Source organism: Cydia strobilella, chromosome 1 (genome assembly GCF_947568885.1).
Source record: "Cydia strobilella chromosome 1, ilCydStro3.1, whole genome shotgun sequence".
NCBI lineage: Eukaryota > Metazoa > Arthropoda > Insecta > Lepidoptera > Tortricidae > Cydia > Cydia strobilella.
In genome coordinates, this window is record NC_086041.1 from 17,537,623 (window position 1) to 17,565,083 (window position 27,461).

Below are 27,461 nucleotides of genomic sequence, written 5' to 3' on the forward strand. Positions count from 1 at the left end.
ATAACGCTTTACATACTACTAAACTTGGTAATTATGATGTAAAAATATGGTTTAAGGCTGAGAAAAATTCCAGTCACAAAGTAGTCGCAATGTTACGACTCTGTGTAGACACTGTGTAGACATATGTCAAAAGTAGTAACAAAGTTACTGGATTTGCAAAATGGCTCCTTGTACTCATTTGTTTTCAGATCAGTGTTGCCAGATCGTACCTTTTATTTACGTACTTTTTGAATAGCATATGTACTTAAAACGTACCCCGCCCAAAACCGTACTAAAATCGTACTTTTTGGCTAAACCGCACATTTTAGTACGATTTTACGTACTTTTCGTATGAGCGGTTCAAAAATATGCTATAATGGCGTAGAAATAATAGTGACAGACCAAAAAAGTACGATTTATTTGCGTAAAAATTTGTGACTTTTTGTTTTGGTATTTCTGTGCCTTACTATTTTGCATATTAATACTGTTCCTTTTGCCCTGAGAAAAACAAACTAAACATAGTTTTTTGCCCAACGTGACCGCAAGTTATCTTTATTTTCAGATCTAACCAATTGCTACAGAATACAAATGACAAAGAAAAGAAGCAAGAAGGAAATAAAACAAACAAAAATACAAATGATTCCTCGACGCAATCGGGTGATTCTTAAATTGTGTCCAGATTTTTTGTTTTTGTCATAAAAGTTTTTATAAGAGTTTTGAATGATTCACGGCTAGTTTCACTACCTATATAGACCGTGATTACCCTTTGTATTGTTTTTGAGCTCCCGATATTTCGACGCAATTACATGCATCTTATTCACGGGTGACTGAAGATAGCGGGTGGGTGTCAAAGTTGTGTAGACTGCGCTCTGTCTACCCTCATTATATCATATCGGGGATATCGGGAGCTCTAAAACAATACAAAAGGTAATTACGGTCTTTTTTTTTTTTCATACAAAACATGGTACTATATTGGTGATTCTTGAATTGTGTCCAGAAGTTTTTTTGGCATAAAAGTTTATTTTTCAGATATTGTTACATATAAAGTACATACAAAAAGTGAGCGTTCCGTGACATTTCTTGCATTTTCTAAATATGTATTCTTTATCTATGAGGATCTCACTAGAATACCTAATATAATTAAGTCGTTAATTTTTAATTATCCTGTATAATGATCTCAGCAATTCGTTTTAGTAGTTTAAGTTTTAAATAAGTATTAAATAAGTACAGACGGATGGTTGTGATATAATATATAGACTGCGAGCCACGAACCGATTTTAATGACCAATAGCCTCCCCGGGCGAAAAATCGTAAAGTGGAATACCTAATATAATTAAGTCGTCAATTTTTAATTATTATTTATAATGATCTCAGCAAGTCGTTTTAGTAAGAGCCTGTTATCGATTTTAGTCGCAAAAATGTAAAATTGTTAGATTACGTCGCAGAAATTGTACACCTTTTGATACGTACTTAATAGAAATAACAAGTACTGGTTTCTATTAGCACGTCTTCTCATCTTGCAGTTTTGCAGATCAATTTTTTGAAAACAGACTCTAAATTAGTAATGTTTTTTTTTCAGATGGACGTTTAGCGCGCGTAAAGCACTGATTTTGTTGCTCATATTTATTTGTAAACTTCGTAAAGTTTGGACTGCTAAAAATAGTAATTTTGTATTACACATATCCTGTACTCTACCTTTTACAGACTAAATTTTTATTATTATGACTGAAGTAGTGTAAGTTAGACGAAATCAATTTCTAGTATATTGTTCTTGAAATCATTTTAGATAATTTAAAGCTTTTTTTTTTCATACAAAACATTGTATTATATTGGTGATTCTTAAATTGTGTCCGGAAGTTTTTTTTTATAAAAGTTTTTATTTTTCACACATTGTTACATATAAAGTACATACAAAAAGTGAGCGTTCCGTGACATTTCTTGCATTTTTTTAAATATGTTTTCTTTATTTATGAGGATCTCACTAGAATACCTAATATAATTAAGTCGTTAATTTTTTTTTAATTATCCTGTATAATGATCTCAGCAATTTGTTTTAGTAGTTTAAGTTTTAAATAAGTATTAAATAAGTACAAACGTATGGTTGTGATATAATAAATAGACTGCGAGCCACGAACCGATTTTAATAACCAATAGCCTCCCGGGCGAAAACGCGTAAAGTGGAAAACCCTGGTTTTTTTTCTTGTTATTTTATAATAGTTTAGTATGGTCAACCACTGAACAAATATTAAACTTTAAAATATTTTGAGCCTTGCCAAGATAAGGGTTAAAAAAAGTATGCTTAGAGAATGTTAATAATTAAGGTTTATTTATCGAAGCGTTGATAATATTGGAAAGAATACCATTTCGGTATTGCAATCCATAGCAAAAACTTTGCATTTAATGTCGTCTAAATTATATTCTCTCAATTCTTCATTTTCATAAATGAGCGCTGTGGCATATATGTTTATGTTTGATGATTTAAATGGCAACTCAAAAAAAATATATTTGTTTTTTATATTCCCGCCGAAGACTTTTATTTTTCCTTCTACACAAGTAGCGTATTGCATTTCTGTTAAATTTTTGTCAGTAGTTAGAAACCACTTGTCCTTATTGTTTTTAAGCTTAGAATAAATTTAAAAGTGGAAAAATTACTGCCTTGGGTGAGACTTGAACTCACGGCCTCTGGATGCCTCGGCAGAGCGCTGGAGTATCTATCCAGAGGCCGTGAGTTCAAGTCTCACCCAAGGCAGTAAATTTTCCACTTTTAAATTTATTCTTAGCTTAATAGCATCGATCGCAGACGTTTCTGCTTGTTAAAAATTAACTTATTGTTTTTAGATATCGAGTATTTGTTACTAATTCTGACTGTCTTAAAAACTTTTTCACCAGTTTCCAGTAAAATTTCGTTTTTGAGGGCGGGATCTGATTTGTTCCAAGTAGTCTATATTCAATTTCGACAGTTCTTGTATGCGATTCGCTACTTGCGCCAATGGTTGGTCCCCTTTTCGTAACAGGTTTTTAATACTGTAAAGCATACCTTCAAAAGGATAGGCGCTAAGAGAAGGTAGAGACCCGAACTTCATAACGTCAATCATTGACAACATGGCATTAAATCTTTTATATTGGACGCTCGATGCCCAAAAGGGACGGTAGTTCGGAAGGGACGGTGTGGCATTAAAAAGGACGGAAATTCGTCCTATTTGGGACGATCTGGCAACACTGCTATTAATGGACAGTTTGACAAACCTTCGTTTTCAAGAGGTATTTTATATTGTCATTTGCGGTCACAATGTTTCGAAACATTTCAGTAACCGTTACGACACATTGTGTAGAGATTTGGTCACAAACTGAACGCAAAGTGTACACAATGTGTCGACACCTTGTTACCGAAAAGTGTACACACGGCGACGACACTTAGTTACTGAAACAATTCTGCTCACATTGTGTGCACACGGCGACCACACTAAGTTACCAAAACTGAACACAGTCGCAAAGTGTAGTAACGGTTACGACACCGTTTCGACACATCTGACATTTAGTTACTACTTTGATGATTCTGCGACCGGAATGGTTATATGGGCTGACCGGCTAGCGACTCCATACATCTAGCGCGAGTTCAAGTATGGAGTCGCGCGCGAGAACGCAAATAGGGAATGCAAATCGGTTATAGCCGTATTAGCCGTAACCGTAATAATCGGTTATAACCGATTATTATGACAAAATTTCATAACCGATTATTGGAATCTCAAATAACCGGTTACGGTTATTTTCTGTTATTTATTTATGACTTAATTCTATGAATTGATCTTCTAATGACTGCAAAATCCTGCCTTTTTAGCTGACTGTAATTTTTGTCATTCGTATACTTTAATAACGAAAATATATCAAATTTATTTCCCTTATTTATGAAATATTTTGATTGAATATTATATCACCGTCCAAGGTCATATTTTCACTTTTACTGTATTTTGTGTGTTTTATTAAAAAACGAAGAAGTGTACTCACATTCCCTTAAGGGGTCATCCATTAATTACATCACAGGTTTGGGGGGAGGGGGTGGGGGGGGGGTCAAGAAAATGTGACAAGGGGGATGGGGGAGTGACGCCACTTTAACTTATTTTATTCGCTGTACAGTTAAATAAAAAAATTTGGAACAATAATCGTTTAATTTTCTTTCCTAATCAGTTTTGGGTTATAAAATTGCTAATATTTTTTTAATCAAAAATATTTTGATATAATATTAATAATACTTAATTCGATTTGCCGATTTCATTGAAAAAATGTGACGTCACACCAGGGGGGGGGAGGGGGGGGGGTTGCCGAATGTGACCAAGTGTGTTAAGGATGGGGGGGAGGGGTCAAAAAACTTCGAAATTCGTGTGATGTAATGTAATTAATGGATGAACCCTGATACTGTTACCGTTATTTTCGTATTTTTTTAATTACTTGATTGTAAATTTATAATTTTATGTCGAAAATAACCGCAACCGATTATCGGTTATTTTTCGGGCATAACCATAACCGAAACCGGTTATGAAGTTTGGCCGGTAATTCCCTAAACGCAACGCAAATCATGCTAACAAATAGTTTCTTCCATTTTAACTGGATGGCATATTAGAAGCTCTCCATATCTCATAAATTAAACATGCAGAAACCTAGTTTTATTTGACCATTTATTGTAGGCAAAATAATTTAACAACTTTCGGCAGTATTGTAACTTTAACTGGTTTTAACTCAAATTCTTCCTTGTCAATCTCTATGGTGACTTCTTTGCCTGGGTCCTGAGGCAAAAGTTCCACTGTTCGAGCAGAAATAACTTCTTTATCCTCTGGCTTGTTTTTCAGTCTGTCCCAACCTTCACTAACAAATTCTGCATATGAATAGCTGCTCTTCCCTAATATTATTTTTAAAGAGGGTTTCTCTTGCTTCTCTGCAGCCGTTTCTATTTTAAACTCTGCTGTCTTAAAACACAACTCCTCTGATTTTAAGCATTCTGGATTAATCTCTTTTGGGTCTACAGTTGCAGCTTGCGTGCTGGGTATGAAGAATGACCATTTTCGTTTAGGTTCAGGCTTTTTTTGCACACAATTAGCACATCCAGCACAAGGGGGCGTGTAGTTCAGTGTGCCACTGCAATTCCAAGTGATAGAGTCCTTATAACCATTAAAAATAAATGTGGCATATTCTCTTAAACCTGCAGTGAACCAGTATTTATCTTTCTTGGCCATTGTGTCTCTAAAAGCGCCCCATTCTATAGAACTCATGGCAAAGATTGGTCTTGGGGCTTCCTCGCCATCTGTGATCTGTTCTATTTTGAGAGCATCTTTCCATTCAGTGTTGCCTTTAATTACAGCCATTGAAGCATCAATAAGTTGTTTGACTTTTTCCACATTGTCTGATCCACCAGGAAACAAGCTGTTTCCGAGCTTGTTTGTGCGGCCAAGAGGAAGGACTCCAAGTGGAAAACGATTTGCTTCATCATTTCTGCGGAGAAGACCTAAAATAAAAAAACTAAATAATAAAATGTAAACATAATGAATTATTAATTTCAACCAGAGACAAACAATTCCTTCAAATATAACCCCATCTGTTTGTGGTGCCTGTGTGAAAACTGCCTTAGTATGTTGTGAATACTATTCTTAATTACCTGTAACCGTCTCTGATAAAGTCCCGTCACCACCTGCTACAATGATTGCCTCTGTACCTTTCAAGGTCTCCACGATTTCCTTTGCATTCCCCTCTGAAGCTGTTTGCACAACATCAACTTGCAAACCGGCGAGGTGCAGTAGTGGTTCACAATATTTCTCAAAGTCCTTTTTAGCTGATCTCTTATTGGCAACGGGATTGAGGATCACAGTTACAACAGTAGGATTACGCTCCATTGATATTAATGCATCTCCATATAGAGCCGCTTCCTTGCAAGCAGCTCTCATAAGAATATTGATACTGCAAGAAATATACAAATTTGAGTAATTATTACAAAACACCCAATGTATTCAGTATTCAACCAGACTTAGAGAATCGAACAGATAAATCTTACTCGTATTTTTCCTTTGTTACCGAGGCTCCATAAGCCAATGCGCAAGCCCCTACGCCAGATTTTTTCCAATTGTTCCGAATGGTAGTGCTAAACTTAACAATTTTCTCCATCTTTAGATTTCAGCAGCCTACTGGGACCTGAATATAAGGGAATCCTTTATTACTTCAGTATGGCTCACATGATATAACATTTCAAATAACATTGTGCATTTCTATTGAATTCCATTTTTTCACAAACGTTTTAGGTTAATCAGCTGTTTTCTGGTCATGTCAGGTTGACATATAAGGATTCGATCTATGAACGCAGCCATTTCTAGCTACAATACAAGCATTTGGTATGCTGCGTAAAGTGTATACTTTGCTTTATAATGTATCAAAACGCTTCATCTTCATCGCTAGGAATCAAAACATAAAGCATCATAGACAACAAAACGTAAATTAGAAATAGAATTTCTCAATTTTTCACGAATGTAAATTAGTAAATTTAATGTAATTCGCTATGAATTCAGACAAAAAGGATGGAGGAAAGTTACCCGATGGTTGGGTATTATGTAAGTCAAAATCAATACCAGGAAGGAAGTATTACTTTCATAAGAAAACAGGCAGATCTTCTTGGAGTCAACCACAGGTATGTTTCGCAATTTTTAAGATAATTCTTGTTTACAATACAAAAGTTTATATATATATTAGCATTGCTTGTTTGTATACAAATGTGAGACACACTTCAACCTTCCTTAAACTGTTATTTAGATCTAGGTATATAAGCAAAATTGATCAATATATACCTTTTTTCAAGGCTGAAGATGAACATGATAAAAGTAAGAAAAAAAGTAAAAAGCAGAAGGAAAAACAGGAAAAAAATCAAAAAGAAGAATCCACTAGAAAATACTTGAAGAGGAAAAGTGATAGTAATGCAGAGACCCCAAAGAAAAAGCAGAAGCAAGGTTTGTTTTTGATGTTGTGAAATACTTATAAGAATTTGATGTCAGGCTAAATAATACGCAGCAAAGGTGTATATGGTGTGTTAGAAGTTCGTCTAATTAGCAAAATTTAGCATTGTTCAATGATTCAATATTGTTATAAGCAAAAATGGTAAACTCATGGACAAACGAAAAGGTTACTGGATTACAGCACCTAAAGTCATTTTAAAATTAGTAATTAAACATTTTTTTTGCGTGCCTCTAAATTTATCCATCTGTAGGTTTTAAGTACTGGAAGCCTGTGGGTAGGCAGAATTAAGCAACTTTGCATTTCCATCCATTACAGTAGTAGCCTTTATTTTGACAACTTATGTGATCGTTGGTTTTTAGCAACACCTGTGCACACACCTCAAAAACTCAATTCCAGCATAAAAAAGACACCTGAAAAACCAGTTCCGAGCAGATCAAGCAACTCTTCTGGAAAATCCTCGGCCAATTCAAGACTCGCAAAATTAAGGGCCCAACTAGCATCAGAAGCTCTGCATGAAAGTTCAGACACTACCCCTAAACCCAAAGCTCCAAGAATAACTCCTAAAGTAATACCACAGACTGAAACGCATCATAAAGTTTCAGAATTAAAAAGTCCAATCAGTGAAGCAAAATGTCCAACCACTCATTCACCTGGCAGTGATAGTCTACAGTCCATTCCGTCACCCTCACAGTTTCTAGCGGCTAACAAAATATTATCATCCATGAAGGCTCAATTACCTGAGGAGTATAATAATAAGTCTGTACAAAAGGATACTTTTGCGGATATTGAACAGGGTATCTGTAATCAGACAGCAGATTACCCATTCATGAAGCATCCAGCAACGCCTCCACAGTTTTCTGAAGCTAGCAAGTTGATGTCAGCTATTAAGTCAAAACTAAGTTACAAAATGAAAGATGAACCTGTGGTGCCTGTGAAGACATTTGCTAGTGCAAAGGAACGGATGGAGACTCTTAGAAATGATTTAAGTAATGAAGCTATTAATGAAATGGAAGATTGTTTGGATGATATTGTATTCCCTGAAGAAGCCATGGAGGTTGATTGTAAAGAGGTTAGTATGATTTTTAGGTTTTAGTTTTACTGCAAATATTATTTGAGCAAGCATACATAGGGTTGGTTGCGCCAAACTGTTTGTCATTGTTAGAGTTCGCAAAATTTTATTGTATGGAAAGTTGCATAGTAAACCGCCATGGCGTGCCGGGTGACGTTGACCAGTCTGTCAAGTGCGAATGGTGCAACTGGCACTTAATGTGTGTAAGGGCTGCTTAAATTTCAACTTTCATGCATTCTGACAAGGTCCATGATGACGATGACGCACCGCGCACGATCGGCGTGGCTTTAAGATACAGAGTGATAGGTCATACTGAACATCTTTTACTATAGGGCCAACCTGAAAGTCGCGCAAAAAAAAACTACTGTGTGTATGTCATTGTTTTCTATAGAACAGACACATTAATATTGTTTTTATAACTTACAGATCAAGAGCCCACCCCCCACACCAGTTATCCAATATGAGCCTCCTCCAAAAGGACCAAATCAAAGTACAGGGAATGAGACAGAAGATGTTGTGCTAGTTGTTGACACAAATATTTTTATCCATGAATTAGATGTTATTAAGAATGTTCTCAATTCACACATAAAAGGTAAGGTAAAAGTCTTAAGAGCTATTTACAGTTTACAACATCACCATAATATTTATATCAGCGGCTAGCACATGATTGGCGGGAGAGTATCTCGCCGCGACATAGACTACCCGTCCCCCTTTAATTCATACAGTTAGTAAATTAATTATTATTATTATTTAATAAGCAGGCAGGCAGTCATGGCAACTGATATGGCCTGTATCCAGTAATCATAAAGATATATAGTTATCATGAACGAGTATTAGATGTAGTGTTATGCTTGTCTAATTTATTTTTAAACTGGTTCACATTTTGTGCTGAAACTACGTCTTCCGGGAGTTTGTTCCAAGCCCTTACTACTCGGTTGCTCAGAAAGTGTTTGTAAGGGTTACTGTGAGACCTATGCCTTTCCAGCTTTAAGTGATGACCTCTCAGACGATTGCTGTTGTTGCGCTTGAACATCTCTTGAAAATCCTTGAGGTCATAGTGCCCAGATAGTATTTTGTAACTCTCTATTAGGTCTCCGCGTTCTCTGCGGTGCTTTAGGGTAGTGAGTTTCAGTTACTTTAGTCTCTCCTCATATGGCTTGTTTTTAAGTTGCCATGGCAGTTTCGTGAAACTCCGTTGGACCTTCTCCAGCATCTCAATGTCCTTGGCAAAGTAAAGACTCCAGACTTGAAACGCATACTCCAGTATGGGTCTGACGTATGTCTTGTATATTTTTAGCATCATATCCGGTGTTAAGGTCTTGAAAGCTTTCCTAATGAGGTAAATCATGCTTCTGGCTTTCTTAACCATTGTAGATATGTGCTCTTCCCACTTTAGATCTTCCGAGATCTTAACACATCTTAACACCTAGTTTGTGTTTTTACAGCCATTAGTGGAGCGCCTTCCAAGTTGTAAGTCAGGCGGGGGTTCCGATTTCCTATGTGAAGTATTGTACATTTGGCAGTATTCAGATTTATTAACCATTCTTTTGACCAGCTTGCTATTGCATTTAGATCATCTTGTAGTTGGCTGTAATCTACGAGTGGGTTAGCAAATAATGTATGTAAGGTATCCAATCCATTCAAATATTTGTTTTGAGATTGTAACATGCATACACCACACTAAAAATTATATTAAAACACCATAAATAGTATTTTATACAATCGTGATATAATAGAGAGCTTTTCAGTCGAGTACCGTGTTTAAGCAACGAAGCTTGCTGAGTTGCTTAGGTTAAGGTACGAGATTGAAAAGCTTGATTATATCACTATTGTATACAATACTTTTTCTACGAGACAAAAAAATAATACTTAAACTAGTAGAATCATATACTTAGGTAAACAAACCAAAAGTATACAGCTAAGATACGCGAGCTGCCGCAGCCCGCGATACCTTCATACTCGTACGCGACCGGCCGCCGGGCCCTGCGCCCCCGGCGGGTTGGTCAACGACACCTCCTCGTAACTCATGAGGCCCTGGTACCTACTCCGCGCTAAATTCAATTTTAAGACAGTTTTTTTCTCGATTTTGGCCACCGTAGCCTATGGAGACTAGCAAGCAACGCTAAGCGGTTTTCGTAGGATATGGATGTTGCTATACGAAGGGTGTCACATGCGCGTTTATGACTTATGAAGCAATTGTTAGCCAACCAATCACAAAGCAGATGCGACGCAGCAGCGTGTTTAAGTAGGCTAATTTGCATTGAATCGAGTCTCCTTAAACAAGAAATATTTTACTGAAATGTATGAAGTTCTATTTTCAAAATTTTTATACTTGACTAAACCGTATCGATAAAATTCTTATGCTTAAGTCGGAAGTGCCATAGACTATCCAACGTTGAAAAGAGTAAGGTTGTAGTGTTGCATATGAAGTCGTAATACACAGATTATACTCGACGAGTAGAAAAATTTTATTATTATGTTTGACAACATGTCAGACATGTGTCATCCACATCATACTCATCAAAATGACACATGTTTATTTTATTGTTGCTTTAGCACGTAGGTAGGATCCTATAGAAGTAGCGTACCGCGTGCGCCCGTGAGGGACGTAATTTGTAGCCCACCAGGCCACCATAAACCATACAAATCGGTGGGGAAAAGCATCTATATTTACTTCAAAAAGCACGTACGGCGAGGTTTGTTCTTATGAGGATGTTAAATGATGTCGGATCTTTAAGGTAAACGGTCAGCCAATGGGGTTGGCAACTGTCAAAGGTTTGCAGAGATGGCGCCATCATAGCTTGCCCCTTTTTCTATAAGATTTGGCTTAAAGGGCTGGCATCCAGGGCATTAAAAAAACAAAAATTTGACACAATTCTAGGGATTGACAGGGCAAGCGATGCTGGCGCCCTCGTTAATTATTTCGACCGGCCAACCCCATTTTCCGCATCGGTCCGCGCCCTTGGTGCAGTGCGGCGTATGTGCGATCGTGTGTAAAATCCGTAACAGACTACCGCACCGCACCGCGATCTTGGTGCGCCACACCCATAAGTGAGAGCGAGAAAGAGAATATCTCGAAAAGCCGTATTGGTGCGGTCAAAATATCTCTTTCTCGATCTAACTTATAGCTGCGTCCTTAACGTATGTACAGTGTCAACCTTGCACACTATCGATACGTGCGCCGCACCGCACCAAGGCTGCGGTGAGGTGTGGTAGTCTCTAACGGCTTTTACGATAGTCTGTTAAATACGGCTATAATATTTCTTTCTCGCTCTAACTTATAGCTGCGTCCTTAACGTACGTACGGTGACCACCTTGCGCACTATCGATACGTGCGCCGCACCGCACCAAGGTCGCGGTGAGGTGTGGTAGTCTCTAACGACTTTTAAGATAGTCTGTTAAATACGGCTATAAAGCGGCTAACACGTTACCGCACCGCACCAAGGTCATTGTGTGACGCACCCATAAGAGCGAGAAATATCTCTTACTTATAGTTGCATCGCACAATGACCAGTGCGGTGCGGTAATGTGTTAGGCGCTTAAGGTGGGCTGCCGTACGCCGAGAGCGAGAAAGAGATATTTTGACGGTACCAAGGTCGCCGTCCAGTCGTTGTACATATATACTTTCAAAAAAGTAAATTAAAAAAAAACTAAATTAGGTTCAAGGGCCTGACACTCTTTGATAGAGAAAGATAGTCTTATTGCGATTCCTATAAGAGGAAAGAGAAAATAGTGCCATGCTTTATCGTTATCACCGACCGGGCATTTTTTCATGGTCGGGTTTGCTATGAACCCGACCATGAAAAAATGCCGAATGAAATGGAGGCGATGGCGAAATACCGAAATTTATAAGAGTGAAAGAGAAAAACCGGCCAAGTGCGAGTCGGACTCGCCCACCGAGGGTTCCGTACTTTTTAGTATTTGTTGTTATAGCGGCAACATAAATACATCATCTGTGAAAATTCAACTGTCTAGCTCACGGTTCGTGAGATACAGCCTGGTGACAGACAGACGGACAGCGGAGTCTTAGTAATAGGGTCCCGTTATTACCCTTTGGGTACGGAACCCTAAAAAGGATTATGCTGCCATACATGAAACTGTCAATACATGAATATATCTTTCTCTTACCCCTGGTCGCTCGGTTTCATGTCTATAACTACGTGTATTTATTAGGGCTCCCGGTATCCGTGTTACACGCCGAAACGTATACCCGTGTTCTTAAGCCCGGCGGTACTAAGAACCCGGTTTACACGGAACCGCCGGGATTCGAAAACGTTTCGAAGGAACGTTCCCAAGAAACGTATCTCAGACATGTATCTCCGTTTACACGGGTACTTAAGACCGTTCCGAACGGGTCCAAATACTCCGAACCAGTTTGAGCCAATGTACAATGGTAACAAGGTCCACTATTATTATGCTGACTTCAGATGAATTCGTTTGTCGTACGATTTTTAAAGTGAAGCTTTTATTCTATTGCCCCAATTTATTAAGTTAAGATTAAAACCGCGATTTTAATACCGTAAATCGAATTAATTTCCGATTTTTTTTAGTTAAATGCCTACAATCCGAAAAAAGTTTCACTTGCATCGTGGTTTCATAAAACCGCACAATTACTTTTTTTAAAATTGTTTTTAACCGTATTGATAAAACATAGGTACTGAGCCATCTTCCTATGTTTAATAGTAGGTATACATAGTTTTAATTTTAAACTATTTATATCATTTAATAAAACCGATTGCTTCTAAGCTATTTACATAAATTTGATATCGATCATAGTTTTTTTTTATAATTATATAATAAATTATATTATTTTCGTTAATAATAGGTGTGCAGACAGAATACAATATTAATTCAAAATAACAGTTTAATTATTTCGTGGTTATTTTTATCTCGGATCTATTACTGCTTTGCGAAAATAACAAACCTGCCAACGGCGCAAAAAAGTTATTAGTAGGTACACAAAAGCGGGATTTTCGAGTAATCATGCTCAAATGAAAAACAGAATTTTACCCAAGAACCATAAAAACCCATACTACCTTGGATAACTTGCGATAATATTGCTAATTACATTAAGATAGATCTTTAAATTGGTAATCATTCATAATTCACTTTGGTCACTTTCTTACTAGCGTTCAGGTAATAAACTTAAATGCGCACGTTGCCGACCGGTGGTCCATCCATCCATTGTATTCCAATATCCTTTTGTTTGTCATCGTCGAAAACATGTAGGTTCCCAAACTATTATCACAAGTATCACCGCCAATTATAAGCTTTATGTCGTTGTAATAAGGTCAAAACATCTGCACAAGAAAATGTTTTCCATTGTTTTGTAGCTACACCGCACTAAAAAGCGTTTTACTGTGGTAAGAGGTACCTAAAGGTGCAATTTTATCAAGTTGATTTAAAGTGTTTATTAATAACTAGCGACCCGCCCCGGCTTCGCATGGAGAGTCAAGCATAATAAAATACATTCTGTAACAAGTATTCACTTCGGAAGCCTAATAATACTAAGAGTTCACTGTCCATTTGTCTGTCACCACTCACTAGGCTGTATCTCATGAACCGTGATAGCTACACAGTTGAAATTTTTACAGATGTATTTCTGTTGCCGCCATAACAACAAACATTTAACTTTTTTGTAGACCAATGAAAGAGAGACAAGTCCACCATACATTGAGATCAAATATATTGGGCAGCGTTTTCGATTAAGCCAGCGTGATTTTTTCTAACTTCATTAGCAAACATCGTCATATTTCTACCAATTTAAACAAAACCTTAACAAAATATACACATAAACATTCCCAAAGAAAAACTTCATTCATAGGTGAGGTCTGGTTATCGCGAACATACAGACAGACATACGGACGCGGCGGGGGAATTTGTTTTATAAGGTGTACCTACATTATACCTAGTCGGCTCATAAGTTCTGTCACTGGCCTTTAAAATTTAAATTTGGAACTCTTAAAACAAAAACCGTTCTGCATTTGAATTTCGAATCTTTATTAAATATTTGAGTAGTATAATTTTGCAATTTTCTGTTTTCTTCAACATGGAGTGGACGCTTAAAGATAGCCGTACCGCAATAATTGCACTATATCGTTGTGGTCACTCGCCGACTAAAATTTTTAAGCTACTTGAAAATTTAAAATTCTCTCTAAGATTTGTGTATCGTACCATAGAAAGATACAGTGAGGTCTCCAGTTTAAATGACAAGAAAAGAAGCGGTCGTCCGCGTACAGCTAGGACTCCAGCGGTTGTACAAGCAATTAGGGCACGCATTGCCAGAAATCCCGCTAGGAAACAAAAAGTTATGGCCCTCCAGATGGGTTTGAGCCAAAACACGGCGAAAAGAGTGCTTAATCAAGACCTGAGACTTCGTGCTTATAAACGAAAAACTGGCCATCTTCTCAATGGTCGGCTTAAAGCTTTAAGGCTTAAAAGATCTAAAGCTTTATTGAAGAAGTACGCTAAAAATAAGCACCGTTGTATACTGTTTTCGGACGAGAAAATTTTTGACATAGAAGAAAACTGTAATAAACAAAATGATAGAGTGTACGCTCGCAATAGTAAAGAAGCGTCTAATAGCATTCCCCGTATTCAAAGAGGTCATCACATCACCCTTCATCTGTGATGGTTTGGCTGGGAGTTTCTTATGCGGGCGTCACTAGTATGCATTTTTGTGAGAAAGGAGTAAAAACTAGTGCCAAAGTGTACCAAGACACGGTGTTGACTAATATTGTGAAACCACTATCCCATACGATGTTTCTAAACCAGCATTGGGTTTTCCAGCAGGACTCTGCTCCAGCCCATAAGGCAAAGTCTACACAAGCCTGGCTCGCCTCCAATAAAATCGACTTTATACGGCATGAAGATTGACCCTCCTCTAGCCCAGATCTTAATCCTTTAGACTATAAAATATGGCAGTATTTAGAGGAAAAGGTGTGCTCAAAACCTCATGCAAATCTAGACTCGCTGAAAAAATCTCTTGCTACGGCAGTGGCCAATATCGACATGAAAGTGGTGCGTGAATCCATTGACGACTGGCCACGAAGACTTCAAGCCTGTGTAGATAATTATGGCGGTCATTTTGAATAAATGTTATACATTTAGATTCTCTAGTTTATAAGCTTTCAAACGCTGTACAAATTATACGGAATAAACTTAAACTTTTGATTTTATTTGATACTATGTATATGACAGAACTTATGAGCCGACTAGGTATAACAAGAAATACAATTTCATATCATGTTCTTAAATTAAACTAAAAATAAAGAAGCAAGTTAAAATTGATTTTTTTTTATAAATACTTAATGCCAATTTCGAACATTAGTTTGACTTCCTGCCTACATCTACATACTGAACTCGATGGTTCTAATTTTTTTTTTTTTAAATAGGTACTAGCAGGTTTTTTTATTACCTATATTGCTAACCAGCAACGTAAAAAAAGTAGCTATTTAAAGTGCTATATAAAATACTATACATTGATAAGAAGCGTGAATACTCGTAATACCTATTGCAAGCAAAAACTACCTGCCCAAGAAAGGGGTTTCTAAACCGTTTATTGAATTTCGTCTCTATGACCAACGGAATAAGGTTAAATATGACAGAAACTCGTCATGAATCTTTTGTCTATTCATTTGTAGCTGGCGTTCGTTCCTTCGCTACTATCGTCAAGGACGTGTCCGGAGCCACGGATAAATAAGATACGTTTCTTCGAATACCCGTTTATCCGTGTACACAGGTCTTAACTACACGTTTCTTAATTAAACGTGCGGAACGGGCCAGAAAACCGTTTACGTATTATTCGGAAACGGGTATTCGAAACGTGTAAACGAAACACGGATTCGACCGCGAGCCCTAGTATTTACATACTAAGTCTATTATTAGGTCAGAGGGTCTACCGCGAAAACCGAAATTCGCAAATTGCGGGGATCTTTCTCTTTTACTCCAATGCAGGCGTAATTAGAGTGACAGAGAAAGATGCCCGCAATTTGAACTTCGATTTTCGCGGTATAGCCCAGACACGGAATGTCACGGAATGTTTGTAAAATGTTTGTAAACTTCAGTCTCATGAATAATAGGAAAAAGAGAATTAAATATAAATTATACTCTAGCCTTATGAAATTTTAGGCATGAGAGCCAAATGACAAGAAGGCATCCTATCCACGAAATCTTGATTTACCGTATCATATCGCGGTCGCGTATCATGATTTTTAGTTTAGAAAGATGCGAAAAGATAGACAATAATTATGTCTTTTTTGCATCAAAACTAACGATCACAAAACATGCTGGTAGGTGCTACGCGACCGAAATATAATACGCTAAAATTATACAAACGTGTCGCCATTTTATAAGAAACTAGCTTTTGCCCGCGACTTCGTCTGCGTGGAATTAGTAATTTGGGTATCTTAATTCTTAAACAAATCTGCTTTTTAATCCATCCTTTTTTCACCCCCAAATTGGTCCACACTATACATTTCCACCCCATTTTTTACACCCTTAAGGGATGATTTCGGGGATAAAAGTTATTTTATATCATTTCCCACAGCTCAAACCATCCCCATACCAAGTTTCATCTAAATCGGTTGAGCGGTTATCGATTCCCCATACAAATTTCCACCCCCATGAGGGGTGACTTCTGGGATAAAATGTATCCTATGTCCTTCCCCGGGACTCAAACTATCTGTATACTAAATTTCAACTAAATCGGTTTAGCGGTTTAAGCGTGAAGAGGTAACACACAGACAGATAGACAGACAGACTTCCGCATTTATAATATTATATGGATATGGATTATATGGATAATTATATAAGATTTCATATTCTGTGGGTATAGTCGGCATCAAATAGATAGTGACAGCCAGTGATTCATCTGAAGACGTCACATTTCCTAATTTCATTAAGCGTTAAGTCTTAGGCTGCCTGTCCACAGGAGCGGAGCGAGGTGGCGGAGCGATGAGCGAGGAAAAATCTCCGCTCTGAAATTTTAATGAAATTCTATTGCTGGATTTTTTTCCCGCTTACCACTCCGCTTTAGTGGACAGGCAACCTAACTTTTAGAACCATACTCTAGCGGCTGTTGACGCCGCAACGGGTCTCTAGTAGGTACATAATAAGTAGGTACAGGAAAAATCTGAAAAAAATGTATGGATATGGGCGGTCCGACTCGCACTTGTCCGTTTTTAGGGTTCCGTACCCAAAGGGTAAAACGGGACCCTATTACTAAGACTCCTCTGTCTGTCCGTCTGTCACCAGGCTGTATCTCATGAACCGTGATAGCTAGACAGTTGAAATTTTCACAGATGATGTATTTCTGTTGCCGCTATAACAACAAATACTAAAAACATAAACGTGATGTTTTTGCCCTTCGTGCGCGAGTTCGACTCGCACTTGGCCGGTTTTTTTTTATAAATATAAGCAAAGTTTTGTAGGAATGCGTGAATTATATATATTTTTGTTTTTATGTTCCGAAGATTGTAATTATTTCAAATGATTTCATTTCAATCAATAGATCTTTGGTTACTAGTTTAGGTTCCAGTTCTAAACAAACAGCTCACAACAATATAACGGAATTATTCATGTAGGTACAGTAAGCTGCAGAGTTAACTGACCCCCCCCCCTTCTATGTAGGGGGGTCAGTTATCTCTACAGCTTACTGCAGTATAAGGCTCATCAAGGCTGACTCTCATATTACCAACTTACGTATATGTTACAATCTAGTCTCCACCCTCAGGTTACAAGGAGCAGCCAACGCTCCTAGTTCCCTGGCGGGTAATCAATGAACTGGACAGACTGAAAGACAACAACAACGGTAACGGCGCCATTTGCAAACGCGCGAGGGCCGCTATGGACTACCTTTACAAGTCACTGCCGGAAAATAATAGGATAAAAGGTATGCTATATTGAAATACATAGAATTTAAGGAATGGGTAGGGTAATCTTTCCTAGTCTGACCTATGATTTTTATGTTTTGTTTTATATTTAAAAAAAAAACACATATCAATAGATTGGGTCGAGTGTCGAGTTACAATAACAATACCTATAAAAAAGTAAATAAAACTGATTTGAATACTGTACAAGAGTACCTACATGAAAAATGTTTTCTATTTCAGGACAGTCTCTTAGAGATGCGAATTCACATATACATCCGTGTGAGCTTCCAGACGATGAAATACTGAATTGTGCGTTACAACAAGCTGGGAGGGGTAAATCTGTGGTTAGTACATTCATAGTGATAGAATAAAAATATACCTAGTCGGCTCATAAGTTCTGTCATATACATAGTATCAAATAAAATCAAAAGTTTAAGTTTATTCCGTATAATTTGTACAGCGTTTGAAAGCTTATAAACTAGAGAATCTAAATGTATAACATTTATTCAAAATGACCGCCATAATTATCTACACAGGCTTGAAGTCTTCGTGGCCAGTCGTCAATGGATTCACGCACCACTTTCATGTCGATATTGGCCACTGCCGTAGCAAGAGATTTTTTCAGCGAGTCTAGATTTGCATGAGGTTTTGAGCACACCTTTTCCTCTAAATACTGCCATATTTTATAGTCTAAAGGATTAAGATCTGGGCTAGAGGAGGGCCAATCTTCATGCCGTATAAAATCGATTTTATTGGAGGCGAGCCAGGCTTGTGTAGACTTTGCCTTATGGGCTGGAGCAGAGTCCTGCTGGAAAACCCAATGCTGGTTTAGAAACATCGTATGGGATAGTGGTTTCACAATATTAGTCAACACCGTGTCTTGGTACACTTTGGCACTAGTTTTTACTCCTTTCTCACAAAAATGCATACTAGTGACGCCCGCATAAGAAACTCCCAGCCAAACCATCACAGATGAAGGGTGATGACCTCTTTGAATACGGGGAATGCTATTAGACGCTTCTTTACTATTGCGAGCGTACACTCTATCATTTTGTTTATTACAGTTTTCTTCTATGTCAAAAATTTTCTCGTCCGAAAACAGTATACAACGGTGCTTATTTTTAGCGTACTTCTTCAATAAAGCTTTAGATCTTTTAAGCCTTAAAGCTTTAAGCCGACCATTGAGAAGATGGCCAGTTTTTCGTTTATAAGCACGAAGTCTCAGGTCTTGATTAAGCACTCTTTTCACCGTGTTTTTGCTCAAACCCATCTGGAGGGCCATAACTTTTTGTTTCCTAGCGGGATTTCTGGCAATGCGTGCCCTAATTGCTTGTACAACCGCTGGAGTCCTAGCTGTACGCGGACGACCGCTTCTTTTCTTGTCATTTAAACTAGAGACCTCACTGTATCTTTCTATGGTACGATACACAAATCTTAGAGAGAATTTTAAATTTTCAAGTAGCTTAAAAAAATTGGTCGGCGAGTGACCACAACGATATAGTGCAATTATTGCGGTACGGCTATCTTTAAGCGTCCACTCCATGTTGAAGAAAACAGAAAATTGCAAAATTATACTACTCAAATATTTAATAAAGATTCGAAATTCAAATGCAGAACGGTTTTTGTTTTAGGAGTTCCAAATTTAAATTTTAAAGGCCAGTGACAGAACTTATGAGCCGACTAGGTATAGGTTCCTTATTAGGAAATGATTGATAGGGATGGGAAGCCTTTTGATGATCCAGAATAAGCAGAAAGTGCTAGCAGTGGCAGTTTAAATACGAGTAGCCCATTTCAAACCATAATCTTGGATTTTTATTCTTTTCACAGGAAAGTTTTTATAATAACAAATTTTATCACACTTTCAGATCCTACTATCAAATGATAAGAACCTATGCAACAAGGCGGTTGTGAATGGACTGCGTTGTATAGGCCTGAGCGAGCTCAAGCCCCTCCTGGAGAGCAAGCCGCAGGTGGCGCCCGACCCGGACCGAGCGCAAACCGTGCTGCGGCACCGCGACACCATGCATCAGCTGCTGGCCAACATACTGGAGGTAGCTGTTGGATCACTAGCTAGCCATACACATACGGATTTGTCCACCGGACACGTCTCGGATCTGATCCGCGACTACGCCACACACGGCGACGGACATCAGTTGTAATCCGGATTTAGCTAGTAATGGTTGTCTGCAACAATGTTTCTGTCTAAACAAAAACTGGCTGTGATATGTGGCGGTTTTTATATGTCTCGAAGAAGGAAACAAACTGACGATCAATTGGTCAAAGAATTTACATTTTTCGACTAATTGATCGTAAGCTTGTTGTTTAAGTTCCTTGTTTAGGTACAATTTCTTGTCCTTGAGCTACCATAAATATGGTAAAGACTATAAAGCTCTATAAATTTGTCCAAAACACTGTGTTGTCAGTAAACACCATTTTAAATGAGCGCGTGCGTACTGCCGTGCCGTAGCGTTAGAGCGCTACTGTACTGAGAGTACTGAGGTGAGGTGCGATCCGGTGGACACATCCGTTACTACGCACACACGCGCAGTCCGCTCTCCGATCTGTCTGCTCCGTGTCCGATCCGTTGCTTTTGAGCACGGACAGCGGACAGACATCCGGCGGACAAATCTGTGTCAATTTCTCGCCATACATTGATGGATGTGTCCGCCGGACACATCTTTCAGACAGATCCGATGGACAAATCCGTACGTGTATGGCTAGCTACTTTTGTGTAGGTCTGAGTGGGTTATTCCCACTACTTACCACCAAGTTCTTACCAGTGTTAACTACTGGGATTTTTTTCCCACCTTTGACCACTGGTAACTACGGGGAAAAAAATCCCAGTAGTTACCACTGGTAAAAGGTGGGATTTTTTTTCCGAGTAGTTACCTCCAAAATTTTGTTAGCGTTCAATACTAATAAAAACAGTATAAATATAGTGCTTTAAGGTGGTTCGATTTTCATACAAAATTCAATCTGCTTTAATTAAGGCACTACACACTATTACTACACAAATATTTGCTCATTTATCTACTTTCGAATATTCGTTTGCGCTAAATTAATAGAAAAACTTTGTTTCATACAGAAATCATACATAAATCAACGTAATTTTTTCATCAATTTTACGTATGTGTGTGTCACAAATGTCGTGTACAAATACGTTGCGTGCGGCGTTGCCACTCTATGACGTTGGCGACGTTGCCTGGCCGACCTGGCAGGATTTGCAGTGCCGTCATGTTTAGTGCATTTTTATTTGACAGTGTTGACACTGACACATAGGGTCATGTTTATTGTGACATCAATTTGTTTGTATAAATTGAAAATGATAGCAACGCAAAGAGTATAATAATATATGTAGCAACGTCTAAATCAAGTTACAAAAATCATCGGTGTTCTGGTCCGCGAAAATCCAGAAAAATTCAGACTCAATTGAAGCGGAATTCATGATGGTGAAGTTTCGTAAGGTAGGTACAGTTTCATTCCTTCATTGTACATTGTAATTTTCTCGTGCCGATCTTTTTAGAAAATAATTCTCACTTCTTCCGTAATGGTAGATATAAGCAGTGAACAATACCTGTATAATGTAATTATTACTGTTTTGGTTGCCGAATAGTCAATGTGTCACTAACTCTAGGTTTTTTTAGGTATTGTGCAAAATGAAGAGGCATTCTTGGAAATAAAATGTTTTCCTTCATTAGCCAGAAAAAATCAGGACATCCTCACTGCAATAAAGTAAAATAAAACATTTCCTGGGGATGAAAATTATGGAATTTTGTCTATGAATGAAAAACACAATTATTACTACGTAAGTAAATGATAACTTTATTAGAATCCATATTGTTGCTTCATCTTTCTTCCTATAACATTAGAGATTTTGTGCTATCATGATATTATTTTTCTTTCAGGTACAGGGACAACTACGGATAACAAATATGAAAAAATGTTATTTCATTTGTTGTGTGAATCCATCTACACCAACAAGACATCCACTGCTGGACATAGGCCTCCCCAGGGATCTCCACAACGACTGGTCTTGCAAGACCGGCCAAAATATCGAGAAATAAATAATATAAATAAACATGATAAATATCCCGTTTTCTATAATAGTTATAATTAGAAGGCCATGCAATATTGTTACTCACTGTACCTACTTGAATCTAAAAAAATAAATATAAAAAAAGTTTTAATTTTATTTTACAATTACTACTTTATTATTAGTACATTACGATACAAGTGCGAAAAGTAGGAAATTGGCAACGAGTGGCGATAAATTGAAACACGACCGAAGGAAGTGTTTTAATCGACACGAGTTGCGAATTACCTTTTCGCACGTGTATTGTACAACGTTTTACAGTACATAATTATGGCCCTTTACATTTTCGACATATGCACGTATTGTACTAATTACCGCACTAGGGCGGTAACGTATATGTAGCACCATATGTACTAAAAAGTATTTTACAGTACATATGGTGCAACTTTCTCGCCCTAGTGCGTAAAGAGCACTTTTCATGCATATGTCGAAAGTTTAAAGGGCCATATGTACTGTAAAACGTTGTACGATACACGTGCGAATAGGTAATTCGCAACTCGTGTCGATTTAAAACACTCTGCGGTCGTGTTTTAATCTGTCGCCACTCGTTTCGAATTTTCTCTTTTCCGCACTTGTATCGTAAATAACTATTTCAAACTACAAGGGTACGATGATAGATCTCAATTCAATATAATTTTGCAACATTCGGCATTATTAGGTTATAAATTGTATGGAGATGAAATCTATCATCGTACCCTTCCAGTTTGAAAAATACTATAGAGGCTGGGCAGTAAGGGATTGCTTTACTTGTAGAACTATATTTAGCGCTTTAAAAAAAAACTGATACCTGACACTTACAAACCTGGACTTCCTTGGGCTAGTGCTACTAAGAATCGTCAGTATTCTCCATCCTTTCTGAGTTGGAAGAACCCAAAAAGGTGAGATTTGTGAAAGTCAGGTTTTCAATATATGTGGCGTTTTCAACCAAACGGGTACCTACTTATTGTTGTCATATTTCCATAAAGCTTCAAAATGAAATCAACCTAATCGACAACCGACAATGTGGTACCTTTTAGTTCAAAACGTCACATATTTTTATAAAACGTTATAAACTAATTTATTAATAATACTGAATATCTGGGAGGAAAAGAAAACATAAGTAAAAACTCAAAAATGCTCGTTCTCCCAGAGATAAGACCTAGCTAGATCGAACCCCTTACAGCAAATTTCATCGAAATCGTTAGAGCCGTTTCCGATATCACTGAAATATATTTCGGTTATATCGGAATCGGACAAGAATTCGAAGAATAAAAGGTATAAGAAACATAAGATAACACAAAAAGGACAAAAAAAGTACCCCTGACGTACCAGTCTCGAACCCGAATCCTCTTGCACGTATTTCCACGAACATACCGCAACGCCATTGCAGCATACTTACACTGCATGAAATTGTCTACTACAAGCAATCACGGAAACACTGTTTGCATGTGTGAGTAATAGTAGGAAATAGCATGACAGAAACACTCTGTCGACTTTAAAAGTGTTTTTTACACTAATGAAGTATTCAATGTTTATTATAATAGTTCAATATTTATGTAAAACGTGCGCTAAACATACTTTTAAGTATACAGATACCAACACTAATCCACAAAAAAATAAAACATGAAAATTTGCGAAAGTGACGCCATCTAGCGGGGTTTAAGCTTTGGGTAACCTAGTCGAACCACCTTAATCAATAATTATATAAGTCGATTAGTGTTTCAGTAAACTGCCTTGAAAGTGATAAAATATAACTTAATAAATTGTATAACGTCACAATTATACGAACATGATACGAACGACACATCAGTCAATAACCGACATTTTTTTTTTTTTTTAGGCAACAAACAGTCATATACAAAAATGATGTAATAATAAGCAATGTGTTAATAGACCTTGAGTGCCCTACCTTAATTAAATAATTTCTAATCTAAAGTAGCTAGTGTAGGAGCAGTAAGCGGAAAACAAAGTTATCATTAATTAACAAACTTATCAGTAACTTGAAGTGTATCTATATTCATTCATCCATGTATATGGATGCACGGGCAGGTTGCTTACCCGTACATACATCCACAAGGGGTACACAAAGAATGTTATAAATTATTTGTGCATAAGTTACCTATTACAATGTTAAATTATAGAAGTTGTTACAAAAGTTTAATTATAACTTCTTAAATAAACAGTTTGTTATTGTTTACAATTTCGATTTGAAGTGAGTAATAATTTGTTTTTTAAAACTTTCACAGGTTTTATACGAAAAAAGATCAATGTGGGATACATTTATATTATAATAATTGAGACAACGGTTGAAATAAGAATTTGAGCAATATCTTGTACGAGAGAAAGGAATAGAAAATAATTTCTTATGGCGTGCAGTGCGTTGAGGTATCTTAAATAACAACGTACCAAGAAGTGAGGGGGAGTCAATAAAGCTGTTAATGATTTTGTAGAGAAACATTATATCAAACTGTGCTCGACGATCTTCAAGTGTCAGCAATCCATAGTGAACAAGACTATTTTTATATGAGTTTCGACTCCGTCCCATACGGAAGTCGATAGACTTGAGAAATTTCCTTTGTACACGTTCTATCCTATTGATATGACACTTAAAGAAAGGGTTCCAAATGATACACGCAAAATCTAGGATTGATCTGACTAAACGGTTGTATAATAATATCATGTATGTCATTTCGTTTTGAAAAGGCCTACAAACCCTTAAAATAAAACCAAGTTGTTTGTAAGCCCCTTGAACAACGATATCTATGTGATTATTAAAAGTAAGTTTATTATCTATTAAAACCCCAAGGTCACGGACTTTGTCAACCCTGATTATGTGGTGATTATTTAATATATAATTATATGTTATTGGATTTTTGTTACGTGTAAATGTGATAATATTGCACTTATCAGGATTAAGAAATAGTTGATTACTCTCACAATAGTCAGACAGAGAATTAATATCGGCTTGAAGCTCGCAACAATCATTGACTGTGTTAATAATCTTAATTTTTTTGCATCATCAGCATATAACAGGTGATGACTGCTGCCAAGTACATCGCCAATATTATTTATATAAAGTGTAAACAGAGATATACATATTTTTGATAACTTTTATTATGGAAAGGGACCTTATTGCCGATGGCACTAACGCCATTATCAACGATGCTCCTATATAAATACAACGTTGCGCTACGCAGTGCGGCGTAAGCGCCCTCGACAAAAGGTCCGACTTCATAGATAACTTCACAATTAATTCAATTTACAATTAATAAGATAAATTTCATCCAAACGTTTATTTCTCCTTAACTATTTTAGTTTTGCACTTGCACCGGTAAAACAGTTAAGATATTTTTGATCACTTTTGAGGCAGTTTACCTAAACACTAATCGACTTATTATAATAGGGGATATTACTGCAATGTTCGGCCACCAGAGTGCAGCACTAGCCTTTTTAGTAAACCATAGAGTAACTTATACATACTGTACCTTTAACAGGTTTTGACAAATTTTCAGAGATAATAAAATATGACTTTGATGCATCAAGGCGGTTTGTTTACAGAGGACCTACCGGGAAACGCGAATCCCAAATGTCGCTATTTGCTTTCATAAGTAAAATATTGCTATATTTATTAAAAAAAACTTGTCAATAAAAAGACACGTGCAAATGGTTTACCTTTTTTTTATGCAAAAAAACTAAGCATAGTTTCTAATCATGTACCAAATAGGAAATGAAAAAAAAAAACGTTCGTGTAATATATTTCTTTAATTTAATAATAGGGAATATTACGCGAAACTCGGCGTAGGTGGCGCCACTACCACAATCTGAGGGTCTATCGCGAAACAAGAAAATCGAACTCTCGTTATCTCTGTCCCTCTTGAGTATTCGAGCGATAAAGAGGCAGATAATGAAATTTCGGATTCGAGTTTTCCGGTAGGTCCTCTGAAAACTTGTCAAAAACCTGTTAAAGGTACAATATGTATAAATAAGTTACTCTACGGTTTACTAAAAAAGGCTAGTGCTGCACTCTGGTGGCAGAACATTGCAGTAATATCCCCTATTCCTCGTCCTTTGGAAATCTGAAATAAAAAGTTAAGTTTTGTGAGATAGGTAAACCAACAATATTAATAAAAGGAACATTCATCAATGATCATTAATGTTTTTTTTATTAGGGTTCCGTACCGTAGGGTAAAAACAGGACCCCATTACTAAGACTTCGCTGTCTGTCTGTCTGTCACCAGGCTGTATCTCATGAACCGTGATAGCTAGACAGTTGAAATTTTCACAGATGATGTATTTCTGTTGCCGCTATAACAACAAATACTAAAAAGTACGCTACCCTTGGTCCGCACTTGACCGGTTTTTAGTATTATACTATAGTCTGGCAAACACAATCTGTCAGTAAGTAAGAACAAAGAAAACTATAGGTACAGTCGAAGGCAAAAATATCGATCCAAACAAATGGCTCAAAATATGTGAACACGACTTTATTGTCTAAGGTGTAAGAGCGTACACATATTTTTGAGACGTTGGGAATGTATATATATCTATGCCCTTGACTGTTCTCATCAATCAAAATGAGAGTCCTGGGCCAAACTATAAGAAAGCTGTAAATGTCGATAGGTTATTGATCTGAGGTCGATAAATACACAGTACATCACTATGCCAAAAATATAACCTTTTATAGTTAGCAAAAAATTTCGAAAATATATGCAAAAATCTATACAGACTTGAATGCAAGTAATAATTACATAAACAACATATCGATTTCAATGTTTAGGGTCAATTGCTATAAATTAATTTCTTCAAAATTGAACAAAACTCACCGATTAAAGGTTACCGGTTCGTGCGTATTTTCTTTTCCTCCTGTATGCGATTTACGGCCCTCGATCACACAAGACATTATCACATAGGGAACTTCAAACCATTACAAATAAAAACTCAGCACGTTTTCCAACAATATTTCAGGAATAGCAACAATATAACAAGATGACCGCTGAAATTCCGCGAAATATTTCAACTAAAATAATACGACATGTCAAGTTGTTACAGCTGACACCTACCTGTCAAATAACGAACATATTTTTATTTGGCTGGGGACTTCCGGTTCGAACGCCATCTTGATAGTAGCCTCGTGATTAATTCCTTTATTTTTTGTTCATTAATATTGTTTAAAGTGTAATATCGATAGCTTTATTATACAGTAATCTAATTTGGTAGTGTGCAGTGAATGGAGAATTAATCTCAAAGCGTGTTTAACCACCATTTTGGAGTCAACGGCCGGTAGTCCACGTGCTTCTCGTAAAATCCAGCTATCGGTTTTACGAGACAACAACAACGAACTACCGAACAACGTCGTGCTCTAAGAGCATTTGGTATTTCTACCTCTAACCGTGTCTGGCTAGAGCCCTAGAGGCCCATAATTTTATTTACCGTACACTGGCTGAAGAAAATCTAGAAATATTAATTCGATCCCACGTGG

General features: G+C 37.1%; 2 protein-coding genes across 3 annotated transcripts in view; one reads left to right on the forward strand and one right to left on the reverse strand.

The window, feature by feature from the left end:
- Nucleotides 1–4,628: 4,628 nt before the first annotated feature.
- On the reverse strand, nt 4,629–6,292 carry LOC134746275 (acylglycerol kinase, mitochondrial). Of its 2 annotated transcripts, none has more exons than XM_063680632.1 (3): nt 6,020–6,292; nt 5,684–5,925; nt 4,629–5,476 (listed from the first exon to the last, which is right to left on the reverse strand). In XM_063680632.1, the coding sequence occupies exons 1-3, from the start codon at nt 6,127–6,129 to the stop codon at nt 4,653–4,655; spliced, it is 1,176 nt and encodes a 391-aa protein (XP_063536702.1). In that variant the 5' UTR covers nt 6,130–6,292; the 3' UTR covers nt 4,629–4,652. The 2 variants fall into 2 exon arrangements, with proteins under 2 accessions (XP_063536702.1, XP_063536692.1); XM_063680622.1 differs by having other exon boundaries at nt 5,627–5,925.
- A 109-nt stretch (nt 6,293–6,401) lies between these two features.
- Nucleotides 6,402–27,461, forward strand: part of LOC134745722 (transcriptional protein SWT1-like) — a 34,599-nt gene continuing 13,539 nt past the window's right edge. The window contains exons 1-7 of the mRNA XM_063679818.1: nt 6,402–6,646; nt 6,815–6,962; nt 7,329–8,038; nt 8,465–8,630; nt 17,772–17,930; nt 18,151–18,254; nt 19,776–19,961. Coding sequence (XP_063535888.1) covers nt 6,518–6,646; nt 6,815–6,962; nt 7,329–8,038; nt 8,465–8,630; nt 17,772–17,930; nt 18,151–18,254; nt 19,776–19,961 — 1,602 coding nt within the window. The 5' untranslated portion in view covers nt 6,402–6,517. The remainder of the gene's footprint in view (nt 6,647–6,814; nt 6,963–7,328; nt 8,039–8,464; nt 8,631–17,771; nt 17,931–18,150; nt 18,255–19,775; nt 19,962–27,461) is intronic.

What these genes read in the sequence shown, in the direction of transcription:
- LOC134746275 (XM_063680622.1), bottom strand. Translation starts at nt 6,129, where the DNA reads ATGGAGAAAATTGTTAAGTTTAGCACTACCATTCGGAACAATTGGAAA. An exon ending in GTAACAAAGGAAAAATACGA is followed by an intron (nt 5,926 to 6,019) that starts GTAAGATTTATC and finishes TATTTCTTGCAG; the next exon opens with TATCAATATTCTTATGAGAG. An exon ending in TTTATCAGAGACGGTTACAG is followed by an intron (nt 5,477 to 5,626) that starts GTAATTAAGAAT and finishes TTTTTATTTTAG; the next exon opens with GTCTTCTCCGCAGAAATGAT.